This window comes from Myodes glareolus, chromosome 14, assembly GCF_982192425.1.
Source record: "Myodes glareolus chromosome 14, mMyoGla1.1, whole genome shotgun sequence".
Classification (NCBI taxonomy): domain Eukaryota; kingdom Metazoa; phylum Chordata; class Mammalia; order Rodentia; family Cricetidae; genus Myodes; species Myodes glareolus.
This window is the reverse complement of record NC_142039.1, coordinates 11730075-11742089: the sequence shown is the minus strand read 5'-3', so window position 1 is coordinate 11742089 and position 12015 is coordinate 11730075. Positions and strand designations below refer to the sequence as shown.

Sequence of the window (12015 nt, the reverse complement as noted above, 5' to 3'; positions counted from 1 at the left end):
TTGTAGCTGTATGAGTAGCAGTCTACATAGTTGCAGATTTGAATATAGCAAATAGCTTAAGATTTGAGTGCCGAGTCACATATTGAATTAGAAAACTAAACAGCCACAATTCTGTGAAATTGACAAAATGGTTTAAAATGTGCAATTCTGTGCTGGTGGGAAAATGAATACTTATGAAAATTTTGGAAGCCTTTGAATAATCCAGTAGCTCATGATTGCTTTTTCAAACAAAATTAGTTGAAAATGTGTGCTGATTAGATTCATTTTATAACAAAAGAGCCCCCATTGAGACTATTCAGAGGGAAAAGGTGTTTTGTTTAGCTATTTTTCTCTAGTTTTAACATGCCCAGAAATCATCATTACTTCTATGCGAAAAAGAACAAAGAACTTAGTAAAAGAACATCAACTCAGCAATTGTACTGAAGGTTGAAGGTAATCTCTTCCTATTAAAACAATATTTATCACCTCTGTGAGAATTTGTGCACATTTATACACAAAACTGCTAAAATATGGAGATTAAAAGAGCTGTTTTTAATTATGGATCATTGTAAAGATTGTTGGAAACCAAAATAAAATTTGGAAAATGGAAAAATATTTATGCAAATATGTTCTGAGTTGAGTGGATAACATACAGTTTTGTGTTAACTAATGAAAAGGTTATGTTCTGAGAAACATATTGTTAAATGACTTCATAGTTCTGTGAATATCCTAGCATATAGTTGCTTAAACCAAGATATTACAGTCTATAGTCTATGCACAATGGGCTGGTTGAAATAATCACATTCTATCTGCCCTCAGTCCTTGCCTGAGTAGTGGGCATGTGGTGTAATGCTGTGCATTTATACAACTGACTGTGGTGTTTGTGCAACCAGATAACCTAAATATTTCAGATGTTTTGTAAAATCCTGAGTTTAATGTGGCATAATTCCTAACCTAATAGACTTTTTGATTTTTTTATAGAATGGTGTCAACTATCTGTAAAAGGGTGGCTTTCTTAGGTTGGCCAGAATTAATGATTTTTTTCCTGTAACTTTAATAAAAATAGCTTAAGGACTAAACTAATTAGGCCTCAGAGTAGGACTTTCAGAACTGGAAACAACAAGACAGACTTCCAGTCTTGACTCATCCTTAATAACTCTCCTAACTTATTTAAGTTACTTAATATCCAGAAGACATCATCTCAGATTCCTCTTCAGAAAATGCTGTTTTTCCTGAGGCTGCTGAGGATCAAAACTGTTAGATTAGGGGGAATGCTTATTGCAGAACAAATGACCCATGTGCTCACTGAGGATTCTTGCGAGTGTAACAGAACACTGCTCTTTAGCAAAATCTTCCAAAATAAGGAAGCTAGGAGTAAAGGCAACAAAGCACAGTATTGATAAAAAGATATTTCTACATTATCTTTTCATTCCCATAAAAGATGTCCAGAAAATGCACCATACACATGGCTATGACTAAATCATATTTACATCTGAAAACATTGTATTTGTTTGTTTTTTTTTTCACTGAGATGTCAGGCATTATCTGAAAACTGGCAAGCATATTTACTCCTTCTATGACTAATGCAACTAGGGAAGAAAGGCACTCAGCAAAGAGTTGAGGTTGTTTAGTGGTAGTAGTTTAAGCATAAGCATTGCTGTGACTCTTACAGCTAGGGAAGGGGCTGTTTACATTCGCGACACTGAACTTTTTAGGACATGACATTTCTTGACAATGCATAGTAGAATAAAGAATACTAGCCTACTCATTTTTAAAATAACAAACAATAACAACAAACAGCAACTAAAACCCAAACCCTCAAATTATCCTGTTACTCTTAAGCTTCTCCAATCAGTTGTATCTAAAAAGGAAGGGGACTCAGAAATGCCTCTTCCTTGATAAAAACAGCAGTATTTATCTCAATGCTGAGATTCAACCAAAAGGCAGCTTAATTCCAGAGATGCATACTAGAGACATTTGACTTTCAATCAGGGAGGCTTTTATGATTGCTTTTTGAAATCTAAAATTGTGCTATCACCAGGTATCATGCAAATCAATATTTAGATGAAGATATAAATGTAACCATTACATCTTATGGTACCCCAAGATTTTAAAATGTCATTATGCATATGTTATTAGATCCTCACAGTAGTAGTTTGAGAGACACAAGGTGGGCTGTTGATATTTTAATTTTACAAGAAAACGCAAAAGCTTCCTGAAGGATTTGGTCAAGTCACTCAGTTGATGGAACCCTAAATTCACAGTGGTCCTATGGCTCTGTGAACCCTTCTTTCTCTTTGAGTGCACAAAGGCTTGTGTGTTGGTAACTTCCTAGAATGTCGTGTACAAAAGAATTTGTGTGAGTAGAGTTCAAGCTATGAAGCACAGTCCTTTTCTGTTAACCTTTTCAAATCTGAATCTGAGATGTCTTTAATACAAGAGAAAGGAAATTGTAAAAAAAAATTCTCTTTTATTGCTCATTAGGCCAGAGTTATGAAAGGTGTGACTTTGAGGATGGGCTCGGCAGCATGACACAAGATCAGAATCTATTACCCTGGAAAAGAAGAAGTGGGCTCCTTGGTCCTTCACCTCCATTCTGGGACCACAACGGCAACGAATCTGGTAAATGCTTTGAACTTAATTTTGTTTCAGTTACATGATATGCTTTGTAGTCTACACCATTGTTTTGTTATCATATCAGTTACTCAGAGTTAATTCACTTAAGGAAGATTCAGTCATCATATTTCTATACATTAAATGATGCACTTTGATAACACTCAACACTTTGTTACTCTTCCTTCTACACGTTTTTTTCTTCCTCTCTTGTCTTTCATAGTCTATCGCTCAGTCAATCTTCCACACGTGACTGAAAACGTGGCTTCCTTGACTTTGCAAATTTGGCTTATTTCACTAAACATGATATCTCAAATTCTACTCATTTTCCTGAATATGGAATGATTTTCTACTCTATGGCCAAATCAAATTCTACCTATGCATATATACCACATTTTAAAAACAACTCACATGTATATGGGTACTCAGACCCATTTTACAAATTGTCTGTTGTTAATAGTGCTTCAGTAAACATGGATATTTAGGCATCTCTGCCTATCTAGATTCTATTTCTTTGAGTATATATACTTGAATAGAATAAACATATAATGTGACAGTTCTACTTTTAACTTTTCAAGAACCCTCATACTGATTTTCATAACTGACCAGACTAGTTTCTGTGCTTGAACATACTATTTTCCTTTATCTCTTCATTGGCTTAACCTTTAGCTTGTTCCTTGTAATTGATTAGATAAGTAGAATCTTTGTTGATATTCTTTCATGAAATTTATATTTTTTAATTGCTTAAAAAACTTCTGATTCTAAATGTAGCACAAGTTTTCACACTCAAATTCCTGGCATTCCAACAGGTCTGTTTAGCTAACAGTTGGTATGCTGCAAACTCTTTGGATGCATTTGGGGAATTGTGAATCTGAACATGTCAACACTATACAGATTAAATGGTTGAATGTCTTTACTTTGGTAGGACTAATTTCAGCTCTGTCTGATAGTACTTTGTTGCAAGTCTTTCTCTGTCCCACCAGCCAACTTCCAAATCATGACATGTAGATTTACTATTAATTATTAAAGCTTGGTCTATAGCTTAATCTAGTTCATAGCTAGCCCTTATTACTTAAATTAGCCCGTTTCTATTAATCTATGTGTTACCATAAGACCTGTGACTTCTACCTCTCCTTTTACGTGTCTTACTTGTTCTCCATCTCTCAGGGTCTCCTCCTTTCTCTCAGCATCCTCCTTGCCCCCCAAATCCTGCCTAGCTCTTGGCTGTTCAGCTTTTTATTTAAAAAAATCCAAGTGATACATCTTCACAGTGTATAATAAGATTATTCCACAACAGTATTTGCCTACTCAGAATTACTCGATAATTCTCCTTCAAGCTTTGGAGATATTTCTGGGGGTTGGACTTTCATTCAGTACTTTATTCATTACTTAAATAACTTCATTCATCCAACGTTGTGTGTTTAACTTACATTAAGTAATTGATTACTGTACATTAGAATGAGCAAAATTCAACCCCATACATGCATTCAACTAGTCTGTTTCCACACATATGAAGAAAGTTAACACATTTTTCTGGTGTTACTAAAACCTACCTTTTAAAAGAAATAGGTGATACTTTCACTAAATAAAAACAATGAAATATGCAGTACTGGATATTGCTGTGGAGATCATCTAAAGCAAGCAAAAACTCAAGATTTATACAAACATAAACATTAGACTTGTGGATTATAATGGGCATTTCATTTCTTAGTGATTTTTGCGTCTCAGTTCCTTGAACTTAAAGAGCAGGAATAATGATGCTAAGTTCATAGAATTATGAGCAGCATAGACTTAGGAACTAAGTTACACATTGGTGTTAAAGTTTATCATAGATGGTCAAAGGCAGATATTCCCATTTCTGGATGACATTAGTGTTACTAGCAAGATATAATTTTATATATTTTGGCCTTGATGTAAAAATATTTTTATTTAGAATCTTTAATTATTGTTAGTGACAAACCAACTTTATTGCCACGAAGACCCAGTTTCACAAATAGGACCAACTATTACTACGATACAATTACCTCACTAGGTTATGATGGGTTTAGTCATGGCAGAGCTTGATACTCGCTGACTTTGCTGCATTGAGTGTTTTTATTGTAACATCATTCAAATTACTCATTTAGAACATTTCTCTTTTGGTGCTTTCCCCATACTCTTCTTTGTACTCATAGTCTCTTTTGTGTGTTTGTGTGTGTGTGTGTGTGTGTGTGTGTGTGTGTGCGTGCGTGTGTGTTTTCTTCCCAGCCGTATTCACAGGCACAGTGGCTGCTCTTTCTCCAGTAGTATATTATGTATTCTTAACCTACCCCATTCTGGAACTTGAGCTTGGTAACTTGAGATGCTATAAACCTGCATTTATATCATTTTGTTTTTTAACCTCTACTTCCTTTTCTGCTTATTTTTCTAATGTTAATGTTTTATAGTCTGGTGAAAGAGATAAAATGAGACAGTTTACCCAAAATTGATTCTTTTAAATGCATCAATATGAGTTGATTTAAAATTCTTTGGAGTCAGAGTTGATTTAGTGTTGACCTTGTCCACCAGCTAGATGTACATGCTCAGCTTTTTCCATTTTAAAATTAGATGATAATACAACAAAAGACCCAGGGAAAAGAGGCTAGTTAGCCCCTAGCAAAACTTATTGAAGGACGATGATCTTAATAGTAGCCATGAATCTTTTATAAATGTGATTAATTTTAAATTGTGAATAGTCCTTAGTAATATTTTTGAATAAAGAATGGTTTTTATTTTAGATATTAATTTCTTGAAAATATTTATTAAAAATTGTCTTAGAATCTTGTCTCCATTTCCAAATCCTTTGTTCATAAGTACTAATGAAATTTTTTGATTAATTTAGTCTTGAAGTAATTTGTCAGTTCTTCAAAATAAGATATTTTTCATGCAACCAAAGTCTTGGTATTTTAGAGTTGAGCATGGGCACCTACTAGGGAATTAAAGTATTACCCTAGGGAGTATGTGAAACCCAATGAGGCTCAGAGGCAGAGGTGAAAGTATGATGTTTAGCTTTAAAAGCACACAGCATTACCTGGGATAAAGTAATATCACTGTAAGAAATTCAAATATATCTTTTAAAATGTCATTGCTATTTCAAAAAAGAATAAACAGATACTCATAAGAGTCGGAGAATAAGGGAGTTTGCCGTGAGATGGTGTCTTCTAGAAATCTCAGAACCTGTACGTATACAGTCTCTCCAACATGACTGCCTATGCATAATCTGAACAAAAGTAAAATCAGCAAGCATTTCAAAGTGGACAGAAAGTTCCTTGAAGCCTCATCCCTATGCAAAGGACTACAAGTAGCCACGGAATGTAGTCTGTGGTAAAAATGGTCTTCCCCAGGGAAGAGTACACCAACTGGTTGCTCAATATGAAAAATCATCTCTGAAAACATATATACTAATAGCATTATATAGATTGAGTAAGGTATATTTAGAATTACATATGTATATAAAGATAGGTGTGTAACAACAATTAATGAACAAATAAGGCCATGAATTTGAAATCGAGCAAGGAGGGGCATATGGAAAGGATTAGAGGAAGAAAAGGAAAGGGGAAATGAAGGACTTACAATATAACCTCAAAAAAAAAACCCACAAAAAGAGTTACAAATATTTCTGGCACTTGGTGGTATTTAAGGTATTTCATATATCTTAAATTAAATTAAATTAAATTCATATACCTTAAATTAAATTAAAATAAAATTTTAAAAGGTAGAATCCAGCCCCTTAGAGATGGCCCTGCACTTAAGAGTGCCCGTTGCTTTTCCAGAAGGCCTGAGTTCCATTTCCAGCACCCTCATTGGCCATCTCAAAACGCACCTGTTATTCTGGCTCCAAGGGATCTGATGACCTCTGTTTCTCAAGAGCACTGTGAACAGGTGCACACTTAGATAGACGCAGATCCATATAAATCTAAAAACAATCCTTAGAAACGCATAATCCACTGCAAACCAAAACCACAGGCTATCAAAAGAAAAAAAATCACTTTTTAATTCTAATATTTTTATTTGTGTAACAGATTATGGTTTTTCATTTGGGAATGCCTTTATGTGATGAAATTAGATATGCTGGTACTATACTCTATTCTTACCTGAAACATGTGCAATATTAATCAACAGTTAGTATTAAAATAGTTCTGTAGTTGGCACATATATTACATCTGTAATCAAAATGTGTGATAACTCCAACAAATAATTTCGTTTGTTTGTTTAAAATACTATTAAAATAATTTTTAATTAAAATTTTTATCCGAAGTTTTCTTTCCCTTGTAAGTACTCAGCTGTCTCTAAGGCTGCTTTTAAGCAGATACATTACATTTTATTTAGTATGGCATGTAAGGTACTTTTGCTGGTGACCAACTGCTTTTTTTTTCTTTTTTGAAAATATTTTATGTTGACTTAATTGACTTATGAAAATATATTGTTAATGGTTTAGACTTTTTCATGCTCTTTAAAAATATTCTAGTACCTTAAACATGTTTTGTACTTGGATTTTTCACTTCGACATTCACATATTTAAATGACTTCTTTTATTACATATTGCATGCCTTCTGATTACAAACATGAGATTCTAAACTTTTATCCAACCTCTGATAATTCGATTCCTTTAATATGAAATCCATATTTTTGCCTGTTTTGAAAAGTGTTCAGATATACTTTGTACCCATTCTTTCTCCTTCCTATGCTTTGGTCATGAATCCAGTGAGTGCACACATCACATCATTAGACGACATTGTGTTCTCTTCGCTAAACTGGTTGCTTCTCATAAATTAACTTCAGTTTTGTGGTTATGTTTTTATTGTCATCTCCAGTGTATAAAACCACCTGGTAGTTTTTTAAACCAAATGCATTTTGAATTTTAAAATTGGTTTCATTTTACCTAACTATGACAGCAATTTTGCTGCCTTCTGTTGATAGTATTTTCTACCATATTATCACATATTCCTAAATTGTTCTTAGTTAATTATAGATTATTTTCCTGGGCATTAGAGATGTTCATAGTAAAGAGATTAGGGATGTGGCATTCTAATAATGTTCAAAAAATAGTTGTGATTTTTTTTAAGCTGATGAATAACTTTCACAGATGCAAGTTGTCACATTGTCCTGCTTCTTGTGGGCAACAATTTAAATAACATTTTAGTTTTTTTTTTCCCCTAGTAGCTGGAACTGTTCTCTTCGCAAAGAGATTGACATTTTAGCCATAGGGATGACCAGAAGCTCTTTTGACTACAGGTGTTTTATTATTTGACAATTGCATATATGTATAGAATGGTATACGTATACATATCTACTCCATTTTTACCTCCAACTCCCCGTGTATCACAAACACATCCTTTTTCAACTACACGCCTTCTTTGTGTGTGTGTGTGTGTGTGTGTGTGTGTGTGTGTGTGTGTGTGATAAACCACTAAGTTCAATTTGTACAGCTCATATGTGTTTACTATGAGGCCCTCTCTTTCCCAGAGCGCTATTAACAATGGCCAGTTACTCAATTAGGAATGGCACCTAGACAGCACCCTCCATCTAGCTGGCATTTTGGTTGACCTGATCTTGTGTAGGTCTTGTCCAGGTAACCACAGCTGTATGTGTTCATGGGCACAATAGCTATGTTGTGTACAGAAGACCGCGTTTCACAGCACTCTTTCCCATCCTTCAGCTTTTTTCGTTTTTTTTTTTTTTTCACCCATCCTGTGATGTTTCTGGAGGCTTGGTGGAGCATGGGTGTTAAGGCCCAGCCTCAACAAAATCACCTCTTACCAGCATAGGGGCATGGGAATTGAGGACAGAAACCACAAGGCAGTATTGGGGTGAAGTTTCAGGGATTACTCTGAATCTGAAATCACCCCCATTTATTTTTCCACAGCTTTTATACCCAATGTTAACTGGGGGAGAAGGTAACGAAGACTTCATTAACATGATACAACAAGGCTAACTCACACAGCCTTTCTGAGACTTCCCACTTTCAGCATTCTGTTGCCTAGTCACATATACTCATGGACACTGGATCACTTATGCAGTAAACAGCCGTTCCCTAGGTGACCTCATAGTTACAATGGAAGGAGCTGAAGTACATTTGCATAACCTGAGCTACCTTAACTTCAAAACAGACAAGCAACCACCTCCTGAGATAGGAGGTGTAATTAAGCCTGTTAGTCTCTCATACTCTCTGACCATCAGAAAATAGTGAGAATGGGCCAGCATCTCAGCTTCCACAGATGGGGTCATTGATAAAGATGTTATATTTAAGGCTTAGCACATGCAATTTCTTATTAACATTTGGTCAGTTTTTAGTCTCTGCATCAATGGCTGCCCAATACCAAAGAAGCTTTTCCTATTAAAGTTGAGAGTATCCCAGGTATTTACAAGTCAATATAGCAATATCACCATTTAGCAAAATAACAATAACAGAGTCTATCATAGAAGCCATGATCATCCCAACTATGGACTTTTGATCAAGTTCCAGTACTAGGCAAGAATTTCACCCATGTATAACAGGCCTCAAATCTAATCAGAAAATTGTTAATTACCCAATAACATCCATGTTACTGTTGCACTAGTGGAGACCTCTTGCCAAGCAGGTTGGTTGGTATTGTAGCAGGGTCCAATGCTGGATAAGATTATTGATGTTCTTTTCTCTGCTTGTGTCCTATATAGCACACCCCAGCACTATAAAAGTTATCCAGCAGTGAGGAAGTTTCCAGGTTGGTTTGACCAACTATACGGTGTCTTCAGTATTGGAGTCTTACCATTTAGTTAGCGTAGGCAACTGCAATAGTCTAAGATGTTTGGAGTGCTTCTACCTCCATGACTATCTTAGTTTCTATTGCTGTGTAAAGACAATGTGACCATGACAACTCCTATAAAGGAAAACATATAATTGGAGCTTGCTTACAGTTTTTGAGGTTTGGAGCATTCACATCATGGTAGAACATGGTGGAATATAGTCAAACATGGTGCTGGAGAAAGGTAGTGAGAATTCTACACTTTATCTGTAGGAAACAGGAAGTACATTTTCCCACTCTGAGTGTAGCTTGAGCATATAAGACCTCTAAGCCCTCCTCTATAGTGACACAGGTTTTTTTTTTTTTTTTTTTTTTTTTTAACAAACCACATCTACTCCAACAAAGCCACACCTCCTAATAATACTACTCCCTATGGGCCACACATTCAAACCCATGGGGGCTGTGTTGGTCATAGCTATTAAACACAATACAAGTTCCAATAATGTATAAGGAGGTATTCCATGCCTAGCACTGTGATTTTCTGTAACAGGAGGTGTGGGCTGTATGTCGTCCTGGCCGTCCAGTTATCTTACACCCGAAATAATAACACAGAAACTGTATTCATTTAAACACTGCCTGGCACATTAGCTCTAACTTCTTATTGGCTCATTCTTAGATCTTAATTTAACCCATTTCTATTAATCTGTGTATCACCACATGACTGTGGCTTGCCAACAAGATTCTAGCCAGCATCCATCTCTGTCAGGAGATCCATGGCGTCTGCCGCTCTGCCCTTCTTCCCAGCATTCAGTTCTGTCTATTCTGCCTACCTAAGTTCTGTCCTATCAACTAGGCCAAGACAGTTTCTTTATTCATTATCCAATGAAAGCAACACACAAACAGAAGGAACTCCTACACCAATTTTTATTTAATAACCCATGTCTTCTAGACACCACATTGCACATCCAGTCAAACTATTGATTTTTTTAAAAGTTATATTCTGAAATTTTCCTACTAATGGGTTTCCAAAAGTTGTTTGAACACATCTTTAGTTATCCTCTGAAACTGTAACCCACCACTGACCTCCTCCTCCTTCATTCCAAACTTGTAGCCATGCTTGGTCTTTTAACCTATATATGCCCCATACATCTTTCATGTCACATATAGAAACACATAGAATTGCAATATCTCCTGTTATGTTTTTAAGTGGATTTTGATATAGTAGACTTTGTGTGGCTATTCACAATTCCTTCTTTGGGTTTCCCCTCCTTCAACTAAGTTATTTCCTTGATAATCCTGTGTTCCCCACTGCTTAAACCTTTCTAACCATATTATTCAATATCTCCAATTCATCTTTTTTTTTTTCTAATTTCTCTTTTACGCATAGTCTACTATCCCCTTTTAAGCTGTATTTTCTTCAAATATTCCTTTCTAGTTTTCTGGATTCCACTTGCTTTTCACAGACTATGAGACAGTCTTACTCTTGCTCTCTTTCTAGATTTTTTTCCCTTAGTGCCTCACATGGATTTCCTGCAGCCCTTTCTCATTTTCCAGCTAGTAGTTTTTCTTTCAAAGTTTCAGCCACAGAAACTACCAGTAAGGACAGCCAATTCTTAAGCTAGTGTCTGCTCACTAATATCTCCTAATATCAATGGACTCAATTCACCTATAAAAAGACACAGGCTGCCGGGCAGTGGTGGCACACACCTTTAATCCCAGCACTCGGGAGGCAAGGGCAGGGGGATCTCTGGGAGTTCGAGGCCAGACTGGTCTATAAGAGCTAGTTCCAGGACAGGCATCAAAGCTACAGAGAAACCTTGTCTTAAAAAAACAAAAAAAGAAAATAAAAGGAAAAAAGACGACACCGGCTAAGTGGTAAAAGAATGGACACAAAAGCTAGATCTAGCCTTCTGCTGTATACAAGAAACACACCTTGACTTCAAACTCAGATAATACCTTAGAGTAAAGGATTGGGAAAAGATTTTCCAATCTAATGGACCTAAGAAAAAAAATAGACTTCAAACTAAAATCAATCAAAAGAGGTGGAGAAGGGCACTTTACATTCATAATAGGAACACCAAGATAAAGTCTCAATGCTGAACATCTGTGCCCCAAATACAAGAACAACCACATATGTAAAAGAAATTTTACTAAAGCTTAAATCGTACGTCAAACACCACACACTTACGTAGGGAGATTTCAACACCCTACTCTCCCCAATGGACAGGTCAACCAGACAGAAATTTAACAGAGAAATAAGAAAACTAACAAATGTCATGATTCAAATGAACTTAACAGGCATTTATAGAACATTCCACCCAAACACAAAAGAATATACCTTTTACAGAAAAAAAAAGAACATACCTCCTTCACAGTACCTCATGGAACCGTCTCTAAAATCGACCACATACTCAGTAACAAAGTAAACCTCAATAGGCACGAAAAATTGGAGTAACCCCCTGTGTCTTATTGGATCACCATCTTCAAAATTAGAATTCAAAGCAATACTAATTTCAGAAAGCCCACAAACACATAGAAATTAATCAGTGCTCTATTGAACCACTCCTGGGCCAAGAGAGAAATAAAGAAAAAAAATAAAGACTTCCTAGAATTCAATGAAAATGAAGGCACAGCCACTAAAACCTATGGGACACTGTGAAAACAGTACTAAGGAAAAAAT

At 35.6% G+C, this 12015-nt stretch overlaps 1 protein-coding gene across 3 annotated transcripts in view; it reads left to right on the top strand.

Annotated features, from left to right (window-relative positions):
- Malrd1 (MAM and LDL receptor class A domain containing 1) overlaps positions 1-12015 on the top strand; it is a 614092-nt gene that overhangs the window by 20581 nt on the left and 581496 nt on the right. For all 3 annotated transcript variants that reach the window (XM_087896346.1, XM_087896345.1, XM_087896344.1), the window contains exon 2: positions 2464-2601. In XM_087896346.1, the coding sequence (XP_087752472.1) occupies positions 2464-2601 (138 nt within the window). The remainder of the gene's footprint in view (positions 1-2463; positions 2602-12015) is intronic.